At 39.8% G+C, this 22,679-nt stretch overlaps 1 protein-coding gene across 1 annotated transcript in view; it reads left to right on the top strand.

Annotated features, from left to right (window-relative positions):
• The window catches only part of LOC126469699 (apolipophorins), a 738,135-nt gene that overhangs the window by 652,208 nt on the left and 63,248 nt on the right, over positions 1–22,679 (top strand). Inside the window, exon 63 of the mRNA XM_050096873.1 lies at positions 7,699–7,910. Within this exon, the coding sequence (XP_049952830.1) occupies positions 7,699–7,910 (212 nt within the window). The remainder of the gene's footprint in view (positions 1–7,698; positions 7,911–22,679) is intronic.

Below are 22,679 nucleotides of genomic sequence, written 5' to 3'. Positions count from 1 at the left end.
AGATCGACATCAGAGATATAGGTCTATAGTTTTGTGCATCTGCTCAACGACCCTTCTTGAAGACTGGAACTACCTGTGCTCTTTACCAATCATTTGAAACCTTCCGTTCCTCTAGAGACTTGCGGTACACGGCTGTTAGAAGGGGGGCAAGTTCTTTCGCGTACTCTGTGTAGAATTGAATTGGTATCTCGTCAGGTCCAGTGTACTTTCCTCTGTTGAGTGATTCCAGTTGCTTTTCTATTCCTTGGACACTTATTTCGATGTCAGCCATTTTTTCGTTTGTGCGAGGATTTAGAGAAGGAACTGCAGTGCGGTCTTCCTCTGTGAAACAGCTTTGGAAAAAGGTGTTAAGTATTTCAGCTTTACGCGTGTCATCCTCTGTTTCAATGCCATTATCATCCCAGGGTGTCTGGGTATGCTTTTTCGATCCACTTACTGATTTAACGTAAGACCAGAATTTCCTAGGATTTTCTGTCAAGTCGGTACATAGAATTTTACTTTCGAATTCACTGAAAGCTTCACATATAGCCTTCCTTACGCTAACTTTGACATCGTTTAGCTTCTGTTTGTCTGAGAGGTTTTGGCTGTGTTTAAACTTGGAGTGAAGCTCTCTTTGCTTTCGCAGTAGTTTCCTAACTTTGTTGTTGAACCACGGTGAGTTTTTCTCATCCCTCACAGTTTTACTCGGCACGTACATGTCTAAAACGCATTTTACTATGGCGAGGATTTACTATGGCAAAAGCCTCTTTTTACATCTCAAAGTAACACTGCTGGGCTGGTGTGAGAGATTTAGAGTTGAAAGCAAGAGGTCATTCAGAGCCATCAGTATATCAGTGCATTAGGTCTGCACTGACCCCATACTTTGAGGTGTCAGCCATTAAAAGTAAGTGCTGTACAAGAGAGAACATAGTTAAACACTTGCCAAGAGTAGTTCAGATTTCAACAACTGAGAAGCATGTTCACAATCTAGATTCCAGTAAAAAGGTACATTCTTGCATAACAAGGCATGCAATGGTAAGCCAATGTGACTGCCCCAAGCAAGAATGATAGTAGTCTATCTTCCCTAGGAAGGACTGAAGCTCCTTCGACGAGGGGCGAGGCATACTCGTAACAGTGAGGATGTGATCTTTCAGAGGGTGAACCCCATTCCACAAGACCTCAAACACCAAACAAACAACAGAAAGTTGACAAAATTGCAGAGGTAGCACCATAAGAGTGCAGACTGTGAGACAGAAAATAAAGTGCACAAATTTTTCAACAATATCATCCAGATAATTAATGCTACCCAGGACAGGCATAGTCAATTCCTTTTAAAGTCATTGGAAAATAGCAGGGGCACTAGTCACACTAAAAGGAAGGTGAAAATATTGATAGAGACCAAAAGGATTATTCAAAACCAAAACTCATCGATACTTTTCATCCATGGGATCTGCAGATACACTTCAGACAAATCGGTTGAGAAAAATATATTTAACACCTTTTATGCACAGTTCTGTCAAGGGGGAACTGTCGAGAGGAACAGATATTCTATGGTGCTTGCTGACTATCATATTGACATGTTAGGGACCTCTCTCCTTTGGAGAGAGTGGGTAAATGCAAAACTGTCATGTATCTTGCTGCTCTGGAGGAAAGTTGTCATGTTGCATCTTTACAGATTTGCATTTTGCATATGTATCACTATCGTTCTCTGGTATACTGCTGGGTGCAGAGGCTTCAGACTTGAATTGTAAAACTGAGGTGTTCATTTTGCATTTTCTTTGCCACATCCTTTTCTTTCCTTGCCACCACAAGTAGTGTGGGTATGTCAAATACTTTAATGGAATTCTCATCATCATGTCTGTCATGGTACTAGCGTGAGTACGTGAAACCAAAGTAGGGCTGCGCAAACAACATCTGTACTCAAAGACAGGGCTAGGATTGTGTCAGTATGAGAGGACAGCATTTCAGGCACCAAGTCTGATGATGACAAGTTGCACATAGACAAAACTGGAAAGGAATTCCGAGGATAGGCAGAGACAGAAGAGCAACAGATGATAGCTAATGTGTCAATTGCAAATGCTTTTTCTGCCTGGGAGATGCAGATGCGGAAGGCAAAAATCAAGTGCAGACTGTCAGATGAAAAAGAAGTGTGTTCCACCTATCATAGCTTATATTGTGCAAAGCATTTCAGCCCTGTTGAAGGAACTGCACAGAGGGATAAAGGGAAAATTGATGTTGTTCTATTGTGCAAGAACAACAAAAATATAGGTAGAATCTGTTGATGATTATATGTTCATAAAAGATTAACTGAAAAGAAGGAAACATAGTTTCATACATACTCAATACAACTGAAACAGGCCTTGAGGCTGGTTTTAAAACATCTACTAAGTGACATGCAACCAGAAGATGTCAAGCTGGAACTGATATATGAAGGCTTCATGATGTCAGCAGTGCACCAGTTCTCGAAGCCAGGGGAAGGGACAGGCTGCTGCAAGAAGGATACAAAACCAGAGGCAGCAGAAACAGCTAACACTGCCCCTGAAAACCAAGCTCGGAAACAGGAAAAGTTTAATATGTAGCCATTTAAGTTGCAGCCATGGGAATTTCCAGCAAAATGTCCGGGACAGTCTGTATGGCCTACCCCCTCTATTTCCACTGTGGAGGTACCCCCTCCAGTGGTCCCAGAGGTGAATGCACAACCACCACCAGATTCCCCAGCAGCTCACTCAACTGCTGTTGGAGATGAAGCTGCACCCCTTCCGTTGGATCCTACAGTAACTCAGTCAACTGCTACTACAGATGAAGCTATTAGAACAGCTCCAGAACCCCCACCAGAGTCACCTCAGGTGGCACCAAGTACTAGTGGTGATCTCATCAGCTTACTGAAGGAATTCAGACACTGTTTGTGGGGCTAAACCTGAGTACCCTGGTGCAAAAAGCTGCAGAGACACTGACAAAAGTTCATGCAGAGACCGATAGATTTTCAAAGATCATGGTAACAGTAGAAGCCGTGATGTTCCTATTCGACAATGGACCTTAATAGAAAATGATTTTTCTTAATCTTAAATTGGAATGCTTATGGCATCACTGACAAAACCTTTCAGCTACAGTCCTTTCTTGACTGGCACACCATAGATGTTACCTGCATCATGGAGATGCATCTATTGCTGACTGATTGATTTAAGGTGCACAGTTACTTGGTCCACAGGGTCAATTGACAAGACCGCCCAGGGGGAGGAGTTTCGGTAATTGTGAGGTGGACGATTTGCCACTGAGCAATTGACATACCAAATTTGGTCATGATTGAGGTGGCCAAGATAGAACTAAAAATAGGTAACCAGATGATAAAGATAATTTCGATCTACAAACCTCTGTGACCAAATGTCAACACTAGGGACCATTTGGAAAACTGATCAGGTTGTAACCTTACCCAAACCCAATAAAAATGTCATCCTCCCTGAGAGCTATAGATCCATCTCACTCCTGCACTTTCTAGGGAATGTACTGGACTGCCTTATTCACAGAGACCTTATCCAGTTCCTGCAATACAACAATGTAAGCACCCCTGAGCAGTCTGGCTTCTATACCAAACACATATGCAAGGTGAGAGATTTAATACACAGTACAGGAGTGGTATTTATCGACATTGAGAAAGTGTTCAACAATGTCTGACATGATGGCTTAATATACAAATTACTCTAGTTATACATTCCAGGACACATAATACACATGATTGACTCATTCTTGATGGGGAGGCAATACTCTGTTAGGTGTGGTAAACATGTTAGTACTATCAGGGATGCTGTAGCTGAGGTCCAGCAGGGGTCAGTTTTGAGAGCTGTACTAAAACTGTTAGGCAATGAACCGGTGCTATACGCTGATGACATAGTGGTGAACAAAAGTAATAGCAACCTCAACTTCATCATCAGGAAGCTACGAGAACACCTGGATGAAATAGTCAACTGGTGCAAAATATGGAAAATTAAAATAAATCTAGGCAAAATGGTGCAATCATGTTTGCCAGAAAACTAACTCCCCCAAACAGACAGATTTCGGTAGCAGGCAGAAATATCGAGTCAAGCAAATCAGCAATCTACCTAGGTCTACAATTAGAGAAAAACCAACAGTCACCAAACAGGTAAAAAGGCACATAAGAGAGGCTGTGCTGTATTTAATCAACTATATCCACTCCTCAAGGGTGTGGGGCTGACAATAGAAACAAAGTTATGACTGTACAGAGCTATCATCCTCCCTAATGTACTTTATGGATCTGAAGTTTGGTCAAGGGCAGCAGACATCCATTTGCACAAACTTCAAACACTACGTAATAGAATCCTCCATACCATAGCAAATCAAGATAGATGTATGCCCAATGCACACATCAAAAAACTGTTAGGTGAACTGTCTGTCCTTACATACATAACAAGAAAGTCAGTAACTATACATGAGAAGACTTAAACGTTGCCCCACCAACTAATCCACCAGCTAGACACACAATACCCTGTTGCTCCACATAATAGACCAATAGCCACAATTACCAGACAATTTAGGGACTAACAGATAGAGACATACAGTTATGCATGGAAACAGTCACTTACATGAATAAACAAAAGCTATCTTCAGACATTATATATTCATGCTAGAAGTCAGATGGGTGAAGCCCTGTTGTATTTCAATGGAACAAACATATAGATGAAGCAGCAGCAGGAACCAATTTTGTGTCATAATAGGAACATAAATAGTTCCTGTCCAGTTTACTGACATTTTTCTTTGTAAAATATAGTTTATCTAGTATTAATTGGCATGGGCAGCATAATATATTCAGTTCCTTAAACAATGGTTTCCACACACACACACACACACACACACACACACACACACACTGTTTGGCGAGTATTGTTCTGACTGCTTTCTTTTGTAATTCCATAAATGAGTACTTAATGAATGAGAGCATAGTAAAATAATTTCAAGGTACAAATATTTACCACATTTCTTATTTATCTGACCATAAAACATACTGTACTCAGTTTGGTACTGGTTATGTCAGTGCGGCATTTCCACATGAGTTTGTCAGTGATAGATATCATAGGAAATTGGTTTCATTGACAAATTCAAAATGGATATCATTTAGTGATACAGTGGGGACCAGTAGAGTTTTATTCTGAGGCCAGCTGTTTTATCTGCTTTAAGATGCAGTCAATTTGATTTAAGCCATGAGTTTAGTTAGTATGTGCTATTCATTGCATCAGATATGAGAATTATAGTGTCATCAGTAAATAGAAAGATTTTGTTGGTGGGTAACTTTAAGGGAAGGTCATTTACGTGAAGCAAGAACAATAAGGTGTCTAATACTGATCTTGTGAAACCCCATGTTTTATGAATTGTGTAGATTAAATTGCATTACTGGAAATTCATGAAGGCTTGATCTGATTTATGTGAACATATTGTTCTCAGTCTTTGAGGTAACTTTTAAACTAAGCATGGCCAGTTAATCTTATTCCATAATAACAATTCCTTAGCAGAAAAATATTGTAATTAATTGTGCTAATGGCCTTTGTGCAATAAAGAAGAATACCTATGGCTGGTAGTTTTTTCCCAGCCAGGCATAGGGTAAAATGTGGAAATTCCTGTAGTGCATCAGCTGTTGTTTTCTTTCCCTGGAAACCAAACTGAGCAGGGGATAGAATTTTCCAGTTCCTCAGGAATGTATTTAGTCTGATGTACTCAGATGCACCACTTGAAAAGTGAAGCAACTTGAAGACTTGGTCACATTCAATGTAACTTCTTAAATGTTCATAACATTGGTTGATAACTAAATGATGAGATTCACAATTCTCTGTGACAGGTAGAACAGCCACCAGAGTGCATTAGTACTGTTCATGTTCAGTGCTGTTACCAGCCCAGTTAGGGTATATAAGGTGTGCAAACAGCATCAGATGTTGAGTGATCACTTTGAAGGACACAGAAATGCTGCATACTAACATCAAACAATGGTATCAGTGAACTACAGTGTTTGAAAGGGGCCTTATTGTTGGTCTCCATTTGGCTAGCTGATTGAATCATGCAGTATGCAGATTTGTGGCACATTTGGATGTAACAGTGATAAAACATTGGACTGTGTGGGAACAGTAGGGCAACTTTCATCAAGTTTCTAGTTGATCGTGTCTGACCACCAAAGGGTAGGATTGTCATACTGTGCACCAAGCACACATAACCCTTCACACCTGGGCCTGCCATCCAAGAACAAATAATTGACTCCCAGCAACATTGTGTGTCATCCCACACCTTTGTTTGGAGAATAGTAGCAAATTAATAGGAAATTACCATTCCATATGTAGGCTGCTAATAACACCACAACACAAATGGGTGCATTTGGCAAGGTTCCATGACTGGGAATCATGGACTATGATGAACAACATTGCATTATGTTCAGTGATGAATTGCAGTGCTGCACTATCCTGAATGACCATCATTGGTAAATATGATGGTGACCTGGAGAGAGATCCCATTCTTCTAATGGGAGAAGCACCCAAGCACAGAGGTGATATTACTAGTGTAATGGTGCAGGGAGCCACCAGGTATGACTTCATGTCATGGCTAGTAGTGATTGAGGGAGCTCTCACAGCATCGGGAACATCCTGCATCCTTACATGTTACCTCTGATATGACGATATCGTAGCACCATTTTCTAATGGGACAATGGTTGTCCACATGTGGCATGCTTCTCTATGAACTGTGTGCACTGAGGCTGAGGCTGTCCTGTGGCCAGCTAGAAACCCAGATTTGTACTGATAGAATGTGTGGGATCAGCTCAGATGTCAATTCTGTCCCAGTGCCAATATCCAGTGTATCAAGGACAATTTACAAGAATTGTGGGCCAGTTTGCCTCAGAAGAGGATACAACAGCTTCATGATACCGTTCCCAACCAAATCAGTGCAAGCACCCATGCCAGAGAGGGTGTAACATCATACTGGTACATGGGCTCATACTGCCAAATTCTGAGTACTGCAATTGGCCTTTAGTTGCTAGTATCATCTTTACTTCCTTTTTTGTGTATAGGTATAACTTTTGCAATCTTGTGTTTCATTCAGGAATGGGGAATTTATAATGTGAGGTAATGGTCCATTAATAAGTTTGTGTTTCATTCAGGAATGGGGAATTTATAATGTGAGGTAATGGTTCATTAATAAGTTTGCTGCTTTTGTGGAGAAGGAAGCATAGGATTATATCTGGCCCTGCAAATGACTTTCTCTATTTTGATTTTTCCTTGAGAAATTATGTGATAAGGCAGCTTTTTGGCACCCTTTCCTCTTTATCTGTACATATCTTGATATTAACTGATCAACTGTGATGCAAAGATGAGTTCTATCTCTTGGTTGAAATGCTTGTGTAGAAGGTTTTAAACATGCAGAGAGGCATGTTGTGGCTTATTAACATCAAGCTTTTACCTGAAACTTTTTCTGGTCTGATATTATTTATATAAATGGCTTTTCATTTTTCCTGTTTTGTGTTAGCAAACAGTTATTAATTCAAACCAAACTTACTTGTTCTATAGTAACTGTTCTGTTGAGACCAACAATCACATTACCACATAATATTGTAGCTTATGGACTTTTGTATTACTCTGGAATCTATTGTAGTTAATATAAGTAAATATCTAATAAGAACAAGATGTGAGCAAATTGCACTATTAATTGTTTATATACTATTTTTCACAGGTCATGCATTGATAGTTGCACCACAACACTTCATGACATTTGATCAGAAATTTTTTGAATTCCGGGGAGCTTGCTCCTACCTTCTGTCAACAGATTTTTCTGATAGGAACTTTTCAATACTGCTGGTCAGTGATCCAGTGATGGAAGGACATTTGTATGACATTGTGCTACTAATTGATGAACATGTGGTGCAAGTGGATCTGTTTAATGATGTAAGTGTGTGAGATCATCCATGATATGGTTATTGCAATAATATTTAAAACATAAAGATGGCAAGTTAATATTTCACTATTTTTATACTGTTGTACAAAGCCCAGTGACGTTAATGTGACCACCTGTCAGAAGCCAACATAACCATCTTTTGCAGTGCAGATGTACATGAAGGGAGTCAATGAGGATATGGAAGGTATCAACAGGAATGTGGAGCAATGCCAATTCCAGTGCCATGGCCAGCTGCAATAGGTTTCATGGCTGAGGGTACATGCACATGAACAGCCCAATCGAGGTGGTCCCACTGATTCTTGATTTGGTTTAAATCTGGGAGGAGGGCAGGGGGGTAAGGTGATCAGGGGAGTATGGTAAACTCATCCTATTACTTTTTGAATTGCACACATATACTGCAAGCTGTGTGACACATTTTCCTGCTGTGTGACACATTTTCCTGCTGATAGATGCCATAATACCAAGGAAAAACAAACTGCACGTAAGGGTGGACATGGTTCCCAAGGATAAATGCATTCCTGTCTTGGTCTGTTGTGCCTTCCAGAATGACAATATCACCCAGGAAATGCCACAAAAACAATACCCAGACCTGCTCCTCTGCCTCCTCTGACCTGGACCCTTTGAACAATAGTTGCAGGGCTGTACACACTAAAGGGCATCTGTCCGATGCAGCAAAAAATATGATTCATCTGAAAAGTAAACCTGTCGCCACTCAGTGGATGTCCAGTTGTTTTGGCGTGCAAGTTCCACACCTTCACCACCGATGAACAGCAGTCAGCATGGGTGCATGAACCAGGCACCTGCTGCAGAGTCCCATATGCAGCAACATTCACTGAACATCCATTAAGGAGATGCTGCTGATAGCCCCTCAATCCATCTGGGTTGTCAGTTTCTCAACAGTTGCACATCTACTCAACCATACACATCTCTGCAGTCATCGTTCACTCCTGTCACTTCTGGCCCATGATACACCACAGTTACCTTGGCATATTATTATTGTTATTACTATTATTTTATTTTTTTAGCATCATTTTGCCATGCATGGTATACTTTAACACAGTTTATGAACTTAGGTGCATTGGAAATGATTCCACCCTTGGCCCAAAAGCCAATGATCATACACTTTTGGATGTTAGGTAAATTGCTCCCATTTGCACACTATGATAATGTGTTCTGCATCTTCCGTACACAGTTTATATACTCTCCATTTCAAGTGTCGCCAGCTGCCATCCATGTGAGTGGTTATTGCACATTGACATCAAACATAGGTGGTGGTCACATTAATGTGACTGGACAGCATACAAAACACAAGCATAGTGATAAAAGATTAAAATCCAATGAATAAATTATAAAGATTTAAAATTTAAGAATTTTCTGTTTCTAATGGGATTGGACATGCTTTTATTATTTTTTCATTTATTTATCTTCTTCTTGTCCCTTTTCCTTGGTCCATTTCTTTTATGCAGCCAACATTGTTATAAGGATTGGGGCAATGTTAGTGGTAGTTGGAGGCCAGATTCTCTTCCTGAGGCCATCACTATCCCAGTATGGAATCTATGTATGCAATCTGTCTGTGTCTGTGTCTAGAGTAAATGTGTGTTCAAGTGTGGGAAAAGTTTTCTACATGCTAGCTTGTATCCGAGACACAACGTGAGTACCAGGGCAGTATTTACCTGGTTGGATGTCAAAAACCACCTAAAAGCCTCACCCATGCCTCCAGCCCTCATCATTATTCTGTGAGGTGGATATGATCCAGAGCAGACTCACTTCCCCATTTCCCAGAAGCATCATTTTAAAGTGCTCAACTATCCTCACTGGTTATTCTTGTATGTGACATTATTATTATTGTTGTGGTTCTCGTTGTTCTTGTAGTTATTGTAGTGTGCTGGTTCTTCACAATACTCAGTAACCATCAGACACAGTACATACCCTGTCAGATCTCATAACATGATCACATAATGACAACACTAATGCACTCTGTTTGGCGTTATAGATAGTGGCAACTCTTAATGATTTACATACCTGCTGATGGTATATTTGTGTATGTGATTGCATGTATGTCATACCATTCCTCCTAGGTGTTTAACTTTATTTGCTAGTGAGTGTGTTACACAGCTTTGCAACATACATTGGTTATCCAAAACTTTATTACCGCCTTATTAGTAGTGTGTTGGTTGACCTTTGAAATATAATAGTGTATCCAAGACACCAAAGACCTTGCTGTTACATGCCCATAACACATTATCATCATCATCAGTGAAGCAGTGATTGTGGGTGGAATGGATTTGAAAAATTGTTGGCAGATTTCTGGCGGTATGGGGCACCAGATCTCTTAGTATAGCTCATATAATTCTCAGAATTACAAGTTGATGGTATATCAGGCAAATTTGTTGGCCAAGACATCATTCATTATCACACTCCTCAAACAACTGTAGCATGATTATGACCTTGTGACATTGACAGTTATCTTCCTGGAAGATAACATCACTCTCATGGATGTCATCAGGCATGAAGGGATGCAGGTGGCCTTCAGTAATGTTCATGCAGTCCTGAGCTGCCATGGTGCCTTTAATTACTGCTGCAGACCCCATAGAAGTCAAGCTGAATTTCCCCGAAAATAATGTTTATGTAGCCCTCAGCTGCCATGGTGCCTTCAATTACTACTGCAGCTTACATAGAAGCCCAGGTGAATTTCCCCTACGGCATAATAATGCCCTCACCAGCCACCATTTGAGTAGCTGTTCACCTGGATGATATTTTATCTAGGCACAACCATCAACCTGGGCACCAGAATTGTATTCTGTCATCAGAGTTGCTTTACATATCATGCAAGCCTCCAACTTCCACATTCTGTGGTGAAGCATGGACAGTCAATGCCTTGTCATCTAATCATGGTTTTATCATCCTTCAGTGACTTTCTGTGGATGACTATGACTGTAGAAAATGCACAGTCAGTGAGCTTCTCAGTTTCCAAGATGGACTTTCCCAGGCACCAGGCCATAACAATCTGCCCTTTGACAGAGTCACCTATGTCAGTGATTTCCATATCTGCTGCCAATATTATCACTGGTATGATAACGCAATTTGTCTCTTCTCTAGTTATAGACTTTCCTTGCTGTATTATGCACCCACAACATCACCAGGTGGCATTCAATCCCATGGTGGGCAGTGGTAATATCATTTTGGTAATATACTGTACTCTAACAGTTATAATTTTACTGTACTAATCTCTATTGTGCCTGCTTGAAATGAACATTTGAGATTACTTAACCTTATCTTTTATAAATCACATAGTTCCATGAAAATTATTTGTGACTCTTACATATTAGCTGTATGATTGTGTCATTTGCACAATGCAAATACAGTTTATTTCTGCTTGCCTTTCCTGTTATCAGTTTATTGGACCATTTGCACCCATGTGGTACAGCAGCAATCTCTGTAGCTATCTCACTTGGTGAAAGAAAGTACAGCAATCAGTCACAATTTGTGTTTATTGGAGCAGATCTGGATTTTGGTCACTGAGTGACCATCATAAGTGCTATAGATAATGCACGAACTAATTAGAATACCATCACATACGTGTTAACACCAATGTACAATTGTATAAATTTCACATACAAGTGGATGGAACATACTAGCAGGTAAAGTTAATACATTGCAGCTGTTATTTAGCATAGTCTCTCTTGGACGATACATGCCAAGAGTTCAAATTGCACTGATCAGATATCTCTTAAAAATAGGGAATGTTTATGGTCACCATCACGCTTGCACACGTACATCATTTATTTGTCTTGTGTGGTAGCTATGTACAGATTCATTACGGGTCATGATCAGACTGCTGCTGTTTAGTTCTTCTTTTATAATAATTACATTTCGAAGTATATGAATACATGGAAGTGGTAGTATTTTATTTTTCCTAAATAGTGGCTTGCATGATGATCTTTGATCTAACCCTTCCAGTAATCTAAATGATTTCTGTCCAGCTCCACAATTTCTCCAAAACACTACACCATATTTCAATATCAAGCAGCATCACACTCAATGGTGAAAAATCTTGAAAGCCTCCAAAAAATACGTGGTGCCTACTTATTTACCTGTTTATTTATTGGTCCTGTGAATATAGGACTGTACAGTGTACAAAAGATACTGGACCAATCATTAATTACAATACACATTCATTGACTTTTTTCTTATTTTTCAGACATCATTTTAACGAAAGATAAATTTATACAATATTTATTACTCTAAACATTTTGTAAAAACAGTCTTAATTGGTGAGGCAGATTTGTTTTTCTAGGCATTCTCTTACTGTATACGAGCAGTGCTCAACCAAGTAATCCTTCACAGTTGATTTTAACTTGTTTAAGTCCATTATTATTTTTGTGGATTTGGGTAGTGCATTGTATAATTGGATGCCAGGGTGGAGTATGCCTTTCTGTAATAGTGCTGTGTTTGTCTGTTGCACACGTACATCATTTATTTGTCTTGTGTGGTAGCTATGTACAGATTCATTATGGGTCATGATCAGACTGCTGCTGTTTAGTTCTTCTTTTATAATAATTACATTTCGAAGTATATGAATACATGGAAGTGGTAGTATTTTATTTTTCCTAAATAGTGGCTTGCATGATGATCTTTGATCTAACCCTTCCAGTAATCTAAATGATTTCTGTCCAGCTCCACAATTTCTCCAAAACACTACACCATATTTCAATATTGAATGAACACAAGCAAAATATATGATCCTTAGATTATCATTTGATATACAGCTTCTATTACTCTCATTACGAAACATGTTTTACTCAGTTTTTTGTTCACATAGTCCAAGTGTGTATCCCATTTCATATTTTTTTGGGTCCATATACCAAGAAATTTTGTACTCCCCATTTTTTGTCCACTTATTTCTACAGGAGGATTTGCTGTTGTCCTGTTCTGGGTGGTCCAGTGGAACAGTTTTTTCCAGACTTATAATCAAACTGTTTGCATCAAAGTTCTGTATTATCTTCTCTGTAATGGTCTTAATGTCATTTTCAAAGTTTTCTTTGCTACTTCCTGTAATTAAGATGCTGGTGCCATCTACAAATTGATATAGCTTACTGTTTTCACTGTTTATATGTAAATTGTTTACATATAATAAGAAGAGAATTGGTCCCAATATGGAACCTTGGGGAACTCCATGTCTGACAACTAATAAATTTGACTGATGAGTTTTGAATGTCCCATTTACTTCATATGTTATCTTGATGTGCTGTTTTCTTTCCTGGAGGTATGGCATGGATGAAACACCCTCATGTGTGAGGACATGATGGGCACACCATGGCCACTTGAAACCCAATTGGCAGCAAAATTTGACTTCCTCTAAATAATGGCTGAAATATGTTAACTTTATCTGCTGGTATGTACCATTCATTTAAGAATTGTGATGCGAAAGTAATGGGATTTTTTTAATTTCAGGGCTTGAATCATCCAATTTTTTTACCATGTTTCTGATGTATGTTTTCATTTGCAGCTGTTTTAGTATCTGGTGTTTTGTTGACAGTCAAAAACATTATATGTCTTTTTGAGTGCATGGCATGCAACTTGCTCACCTGTGACTTAAATGTATGCACAAAGCATTCAGCCTCGTCGTTCAACTGGGGGTGGAATGGGGCGGGGGTCAGATGGCGAATGCCATTAGCAACACAGGATGCTTCAAACTCTGAGGAAACGAAGTGGGGACCATTATTGGAGACAATAACTTCAGGAAGGCCCTCAATGCAAAAAATAGATGTCAAAGCCCAAATAGTACTCGCAGATGTAGTAGAAGACATATTTACAACAAAAGGAAAGTTGCTGTATGCATCAATAATGATCAACCAGTGGGTGTCCCAGAAAGGACCAGCAAAATTAATATGAATGTGCTGCCAAGGCGCAGTAGGAGTTGGCTACGCAAAGAAGCACTGGTGGGGAGCAGATTGATGCTCCAAGCAAGATTGACAGTTAGCAAGCAAATTCTCAATTTGTCTATCAATGCCGACCCAAGTGCAGTGACGACACGCTAATTGCTTTGTCCGCACTATACCCCAATGACCAGCATGCAGTAGTCAGAGGATTTCTGACTGCAACGAACAAGGTACAACCACATGAGACTGATCATTGTCAGTTCGTAACAAGATATGTACAGACAAGTTGTGACGTTACGCGAAGTAACGTCAAACAAGTGGATCACGAATTTGCGTAGCAGATGGAGGCCATTGAGTATGAAGATACTGCAAAAGAATCTGCAAAGAAGCATCGGCGGCTGTTGTGGCAGCAATGCGATGAAAATCCACCAGAAAACCATCAGCTAATTCCTTATCTTGCGAATCAATAAACGTGCAGGACAGTTCGGAAGAATCAAACACTTCATCAGGACCGATAGGCAGATGAGACAATGCATCAGCATTGCCATTCTGGGCCGTAGGCCGAAACAAAATTTCGTAATTGTAGTTAAACAAAAACAAAGACCAATGTTGCAACTTTTGTGCAGTACGGGCCGGAACTGGCTTTGATGGATGGAACGACGATGTCAAAGGCTTATGGTTGGTTACCAAATTGAACTTGTGAGCATGCAAAAAATCATGAAACTTAGTTGTGCCATATACAATAGCTAAAGCTTCTTTCTTGATTTGAGAATAGTTTTGCTGGGCAGAACTGAGCAACTTAAACACAAAAGCGATCGACAGAATTAATGCAGGGTGAGAGAACCGCGCCGATGTGTGTGAGAAGATGCATCGACAGCCAAAACAAGTGGTTTGGAGGGATCGATAGGAATCAAACAGCGATCACTCAACAAAGCAGATTTGGGCTTGTGGAAAGCAGTGGCTTATTCCGAAGCCCAAACAAAAGGAACGTTCTTAAGCCAAAGGCGATGCAAAAGCGCCACAATCTGCGCTGCATTTGGTATAAACCGAATATAGTAAGTGATTTTTCCCAACACAGACTGAAGTTCTTTCAAGTTCCTGGGTGCTGGCAAGTCTCTAATTGCACTGAGATGTGGTGTTGAGGGGTGGATACCCTGTCCGTTAATCACATGTCCTAAATACTGAATCTCAGTTTGAAAAATTTTCACTTGTCCCTGTTACACTTTAGTCCTGACTGAAAAAGTGCAGTAAACAAGGCACCCAAATTCTGCAAATGTTCGTCAGGAGTGTGACCTGATACAACTATATCATCCAGATAATTGACACAACCAGGGACAGTGGCACACAACTGTTGCAAATAAGACTGTAAAATAGCTGGAGCCGAAGTACAACCGAGCAGAAGGCGGCGAAACTTGAACAATACAAGGCAGGTGTTGATCACAAAATAGCGCTGTGACTGTTCATCAAGCGGAATCTGGAAGTAGGGGTCCCGCAAGTCAATCGTGGAAAAGAATTTTCCCACACCAAGCTTATCAAAAATATCTTCCGGACATAGTAAGGGAAATGTAGCTACCACTGTCTGGGGATTTACTGTTGACTTAAAGTCAGCACAAATATGGAGACGACCATTTGGTTTCTTCACACACATGATAGGTGAAGCCCATGGCGAAGCAGAAACAGGTTCAATGACACCACTGTCTTGCAAATGCTTAAGTTCAGCAGCTACGGCATCACACAGTGCATGCAGTACTGGGCGTGCGTGCCGGAAAATAGGCATGGCATTGTCTTTAATTACAACATGCACTGCAAAGTCTGTGGCACAACCAAGGCCATCATTAAAGAGTTCAGCAAAATCATCACACAGTGCGGCAACACTGTCGGCATGGTCACTAGCATTGATGCAAAGTACATTGTCCTGAATTGCAAGGCCAAAAAGTTCAAATGCGTGCATGCCAAAAATGTTTGTAGCATCACTAGAGTGGAGCACATGGAAAGAAACTGTACGGGTCGTTGCACCATATGTGGCTTGCAAACTACACACGCTAAACGCTGAGATTTCCTGTCCAGTAAATGCAGTCAGCATGGAATGCGAACGATGAAGTGGGGGCGAACCAAGCAAGTCATATGTAGATTTGTTCAGTGAAGAAACTGACGTACCAGTGTCCAGGTGCAAGCAAAGAGAATGTCCACAAATGTGCAAAGTCACAAAAAGTTTCCTCGAATTACTCTGAATGCGAGAGGAAGTGTCTGGCAAAACTTGATTCACACGCTGAATCATTGTCACAAGTGAAGCAGAAGGCTTTGAATAAATGGCATTAACATCCATCGGCTGATGTGAATCATGATCATGGCAGTTGGCATTGCAGTGACACCCACGCGATTTAAGCAAACAGGAGACAAGTTCAGAATTATTGTTTCTCTTACTGCACACAGCTTGCACATGTCCTTTCTTATTAAAAAAGTAACACTGTTCTTGACGGGATGGGCAACTGTCCTGTGGGTGGGCATGAAAGCAGTTTGGGCATTATTTCAGTTTCTTAGTGGGTGCCTGGTTTGAGACGTGTTTACATGCGTGTGAGCGGTGCGTCGTGGCTGGCTGGGCTGGGACCAGGCGGAAGGGCATGTGTTGTGCCACACTAACAGTACACACACATGAGGTCATGTTGAACATGGAAGTAGCCATGCCTAAAGTATCTTGTCTGTCTAGCAAGTCCACTACTTCCTGCAAAGACAGGTTTTCAAATCTGAGGATTTGTTGCGGATGTGGTGATCCACCACATTCTGTGCAATAGTGTCTCTAATCATTATATCCACATATGAGCGTCCACATGAGCAATTAAAATCACAATCAGAAATTAGTCCCTGAAGGTCCGCTAACCAAGACTTATTTGACTGAGAAGGGCCACGCCAGAGATGAAAGAATTTGTAACATGCAGCTACTATATTTACACTGTCACAGAAGTGGCAGTTCAAAGCATCAATCACTTCGTCGTACGTTTTAATTTCTGGATGGGTGGTGGGAAACAATTTCACAAGCACATGGTACAACACAACACCCACGTTGGCAATGAAAAAAGCAAGCCACTGTGTACTTGGTACATTGTAAGCTGTGAAGTGTGCCTCAAGCTGGGCGATGTATTGTGGTCAGTGTTTAATTTCTGGACTGAAGGCACAAAATGGCGGCGCCGACGGCGACAGCGTCGGTACAGGTGGTGGAGTCAGAGGTGCTGAAGTAGCTGCAGTTTGTAGTGTGACCAGTCCATTTATGGCAGTATGCAGCTGCATCATTGCTGAGCCTGAAAACGTACAAGATCGGACAGCAAAGCCTGTTACTGTGGCGAAGCCATGGTGTACACAAATGAAAGTTATATAGCAACTGGGGGAAACAGTCATACACCCACACATTCACACTTTGAAATCACAAAAAAAAGCTGAAGCAGTACCGAGCAAAAATAGAAAATGATATGAGATGAAATGCGGCATCATCGTCGCCAAAATTTTGTATCCCGGTGGAGGTTCGAGTCCTCCCTCAGGCATGGGTGGTGTGTTTGTCCTTAGGATAATTTAGGTTAAGTAGTGTGTAAGCTTAGGGACTGATGAGATTAGCAGTTAATTCGTGTAAGATTTCACACACATTTGAACATTTTTTGTATCCCACCTGTGAGGCAGTGTGTGGGTAGGAACTGGAAAAGGTAATACAAGTCGGTAGTGCAAGAATGTGGTTTACTGGTGCAAAAACAAGGTGATAACAAGGTGATAAATGATTACATAACTTTGTATGTAGGTACGATGCTTAAGCAAAGTGTCCTGGCTGACTGCACCTGATTAAATGGGCGAATCTGTAGTGGAGCTCATAGAGCTGCACAGCACCAGCTAGAGGGTGCTGTTGTCGGTGTCTCATGGTAGTGCCAACCTATGAAACTATACTGTGGCATCATGACTATTGATACCACAAGATCCAATTCAAAATTCTACATTCTAAAATTCTACTGCTCATGCTGTTTTCAGATAATCTTTCATTGCTTGTGTTAATGCTCATGTATATTGTGATATATTGTGTGTTTTCAAAAATATTTGAATGATGTGAAAAACTTGTTGTATATTATCAATTGTTAACTAATTTGTGCATTTTAGAACCTTTTGGTTACAGTATCCTCATTCAAAACAAGTCTATCAGTTGTTAACTAGAAACTTTTGGCTACAGTCTCCTGATTCAAAACCAGTCATTCCCTGACATCTTTATATACTTATGTGAGAATAATTTATTTTCAGACACTTGGAAATGTACATTTTCGAGAAGTTTCATAATTTATGAGTCTTGTGCGTAAGCTACTACGTAGTGAATCAGCATTTGTGATTTACAGTTACCATAAATAACCACCATTTCATTTAAGATTAATTTTCTGTTTTAACAGAAGTGTGTTATCTGTATTTTTCATATAGTAACACTATTGTCAACTTTGTTAGTGGCCATAAAATGTTTGAGAGTAACAGCAAAATTTTGTACCAAGTTTTTATGTTGTCATAATAGATATCTTATTTGGCTGTTAATTGTTTAAACTCTCAAAGGGTAGTGGTGATACTTGTAGTATACCACACCCATAAATTAAAAGAGGATCAGCAGCTATTTGTTTACTGTTCTGTAAAATATTGCACCAGGGATAATGGAGTCCCACTGTGTATGCTCTTTTTCCTCAGAACAGCTCTTTTCAGGATCAGGTTGAGTTAGTTGCTGTTCATTATCAGCTAGAAACCATCCTGACTACTGTCAAGCAGTATGAAACTACTGTGAATGGTTGTGTTGTGAGAGCTACTGAGAATCATCTACCAGAGGTACCAAATATACCTCACAAACTGTGGGTCCTGCCTCTCCTGCAGGAAATAGATAATCTATCAGTACTTCTCCATTTGACTGTGAGTGACATGTCAGCACCCTGTCTGTGTGCCTGGGGGCCTCATTCAACATGATGAAGAGGCTATTCTAACAATCACTGCAGATTGTGCCATACATTTGGACAAACGATGCCTGATATCTGGGATCTGAGGTCACACCTGGATCATTCCAGTGATTAGCAGGAACAGCTGCTCAAGTTCCAATGAAGCTCACAATTTGCAGTATTTTCCTCAGAACAGATCATGTCCCATTATTTCTGAGTCAAGTGGAGGGCTTGAACCAGAGACTTCAAAGTTTCTGTGACAAGCTAGGCTGTGATTTGCTAGACTTTCACAATATGGGTGAGACTGTAAGTTTCCCATATATGAATCAAGTGAGCACTTCTTATTGGGGGCTGTTTCCTAGTTAGCTGACTGTTCACAGTGTGCACACAAAGGTTTTTTAGGTTAGGTGATTCTACCCAGTCCATATAATGAAATCTGTAGGAGACTGGGAATAATCAGTGCCCCCTGCAGGTGACAGTATTAAAATCAGAGTGGTTAACTGCTGAATCATTCACAACAAAGTGCTAGAATTTGAAGCACTCCTAAAATGCAGCAAGGCTCTTATAATATTAGGTACAGAAAGTTGGTTATAATTAAAACTTGACAGCAGTGAGGTTCTGGGGAAAATTTAAGCATATATCAAAGGATATGCTAATGCTAATGGGAAGTGATGTATTTGTTGCAGTAGACAAGAAACTCAAATCCACTGAGCTGCATATGAAATTGTTTGGGGAAAACTAAGTGTGAGGGATAGTCATAAAACTATAATTGGATCCTTCTGTTGACCATCAGAGTCATCTCCTAATATATCTGAAAACTTAAGAGAAGATCTCAGCTCACAAGTACATAAGTGCCCTAATCATACTGCTATTATAACAGAAGACTAATCATTCAACACTGAATTTAGATAACCACAGTTTTGGTAGTATTAGGCATGAGAAGATATCCTGCAAAATATTATTAAATAATGTCTCTGAAAACTAGCTATCACAGGCAGTATGGAACTGCACTCATGTTGGAAACATATTACATATAATGGAAACAAACAGATCTGACCTTTTTGAGGATGTCCACATCAAAACTTTTATCAGCAAACCTCAAGTCAGACCTAGGAATAGTGACCACTGAAGTGCAAAGGGCAACTAAAAGAAGTAGACAGATTTAGGTAATTGCTAAACCATATAGAGAAGCAGTAGTGTCATATCTCAATGAGGAACTTGAAACTTTTAGCTCAAGACAGGAGCACATTGATGAATTATGGCTCAAGTTTAAAAGAATGGGAGACCATGCTGTGGATGGACAGGCATCTCGTAAGACAGTTCATGATAGTCAGGAACATCTTTGGTATACAGCCATAGTAAAGAAACTTCTAAAGAAATGGAGAATTCTGTGTAATAGGTGTAAAACAAAGCATAAGACTATAGATACAGAGATGCTGAATGAAACATGTTTGGTTATCAAGAAAACAATGCATGAAGCTTTCTGTGATGACTGCAGCTGAATGTTGGTGAAAGATCTTTTACAAAACCTAAACTAAATCTGGTTACATGTCAATATTGTTATTAGCACCAAAGATACTGACCAGTCACTCATGGATGGAACAGGAACTGAAATTGAGCAAAGAAAAAGCAGAAAAGTTTAACTCCATTTTCAAATGTTCATTTTACACAGGAAAATCCAGGAGCATTGCTCCAATTTAATGTTCATACAATTGAAAACATGAATGAAATAGATGTTGATGTCAGAGGCACTTAGAAACAGCTGAAATCATTAAAACTGAACAGAGCTCCAGAGTCTAGTGGAATAACTATCATATTCCATAGTGAATTTTTGGCAGTGTTAGTCCATCTTTTAACTATAATCTACTGTAGATCCCATAAACATATAAGCTGTGCCCTGTAGCTGGAAGAAAGCATAGGTTCCAATTGTCTACAAGAATGCCAACTTGCCTTAAATGTTCAAAAATATAAAATTGTGCACTTTACAAAATGAGAAAATGATGTAGATTATGACTATAATATCAGTGAGTCACAGTTGGAATTGGTCAACTCACACAAATACCTGAGCATAGCAATTTGCAGGGCATGAAGTGAAACAATCCCATAGGCTCAATCATAGTAAAACATGTATTAGACTGCTCATTGGTAGCATACTAGGGAAATACAGTGAGTCTACAAAGGAGATTCCATAAAAATTCTCATGTGACTCAGCCTAGAGTATTGCTCAAATGTGTGGGACACATACCAAATACAACTAAGAGGGCATATTGACTGAATATCAAGAAGGACAGCATGAATGGTCACAGGTTTGCTTCAACCATGTGAGAATGTCCTAAAGATGCTGAAAGAATGAACGTATAGTGTGTAATGGATTGTTAGAGTTCTGGTCAGTGGTATTTGCATCTGATTCTGTCTACACGAATCCCAGGTGGAAATACTTAAGGATAGCTGGGTGTAGAGAATATACTAAGATGAGCAACCATTTCCAACCCATTGGATCATAGTTCCTTTTATACAGTGCTCTGTTTATTAATTGGAATTCTCCTTTAGTCATTTCCTTCTTCCTCAAGACTTCTATGGCTTTTAGCAGTGCTGAATCTTCCCTCTGTTCAGCAACAATGTCATTTAATGTGGTGATAACTGAGATGTTATCCATGGTGCTGGGTTCCAAGAAAGGATTCCTTGAAAGACATCATCAGACTTGTATTTGTGCCCACTTTTGTGTACTGCTGTGACAATATACTCCTAAAGCATCAGTGCCTGCCTTGCCAGCTGAGCCTATAGATGTTCAAGGCTGAACACTCAGCACAGAGAATGGTGTGTCCAGCACATACATTAGCAAATAAATACAACCACAACTTATTGGTGACACAAACCACTGCAGGTCATTCTGTCAGTGTTATAGCTTAATATCTCACACTTGGAGAGAAATCTGGAAGTATAAGATATCACCTTTTCATCACCATCCTGAATTTCCACTATAACTGCGTCTATCTGGTAACCCCTGCATCAGTGTCAAGTTCTGGCTCAGTATTTTAATTATCCATTGCTCAAACTAGAGAAGATGCTAGCACCTTGTTAGATGCCAAAGATGCACTTTCTTGGATTCAGGTGGAAGCCTACAGTCTGAAAACACTTTAACATGGTTGTCAGGCAGTTTAAATTTTCTTCGTACATCTTCAAAAACATCCAGATAGCAAATATGCAGAGTCCATTAAGGTTTTGAAACAGATAATCAGTCATGCATTTGAAGGCGGCTGGAGTGTTACACAATCCAAACAACGTAACTTAAAACTCATAGAAATCTTTCTTCATGATTTTGTTCAGTCATTGATAGTTGGTGTGGAGATTCCATGAGCTGTCTTTATTCTTCCCAAATTATCTGTCATTCAGATGGTGACATTTTATATGAGCACTTTCTAATTTGTGGATGTTCCCCAGATAGCATCTATGGCAGTCTCCCCTCCATAGGTGGTCACCTTGCTTAGTTGTCCTGAAGTTGGTTGGTAGGCAAGCAGCTGGTACCTTGGTATGATAATGGGAAGCAGATATTACATGTTGGGGAGCAATGTCATCCAAGGTATGGCAATAGTCTTCATCCCACAGGTTGTTAAAATCTGCAGTTAACTGGTATGAATATAACTGTTGTGATGTAGACATCTGGTGGCACAGTTGTCATCAAAAACTCACCTTTTGAATAAAAACGCCTTTAGTCACAATTTTTTCTTGTTTTATTTATTAAATTACATGATGCATTTTAGAAGCTGTGGGTCCATCTTCAAGTACAAATCATCTAATACATAATTCACATTTGTTCGTGAGTGAGGTAAAATGTATTTTCCTCTTATGAGAAAGTTAGTTGTAAGTTTTAGTATTTTGTGAATTGAGTGCAGAAATATATGTGAAAAACAGTGAAAAAATGGTGAAAAACATACTGAAC

This window comes from Schistocerca serialis, chromosome 3 (assembly GCF_023864345.2).
Source record: "Schistocerca serialis cubense isolate TAMUIC-IGC-003099 chromosome 3, iqSchSeri2.2, whole genome shotgun sequence".
In the NCBI taxonomy this organism is placed as follows: domain Eukaryota; kingdom Metazoa; phylum Arthropoda; class Insecta; order Orthoptera; family Acrididae; genus Schistocerca; species Schistocerca serialis.
The sequence above is the reverse complement of the archived record's forward strand: the minus strand, read 5'-3'. Positions and strand labels throughout refer to the sequence as shown.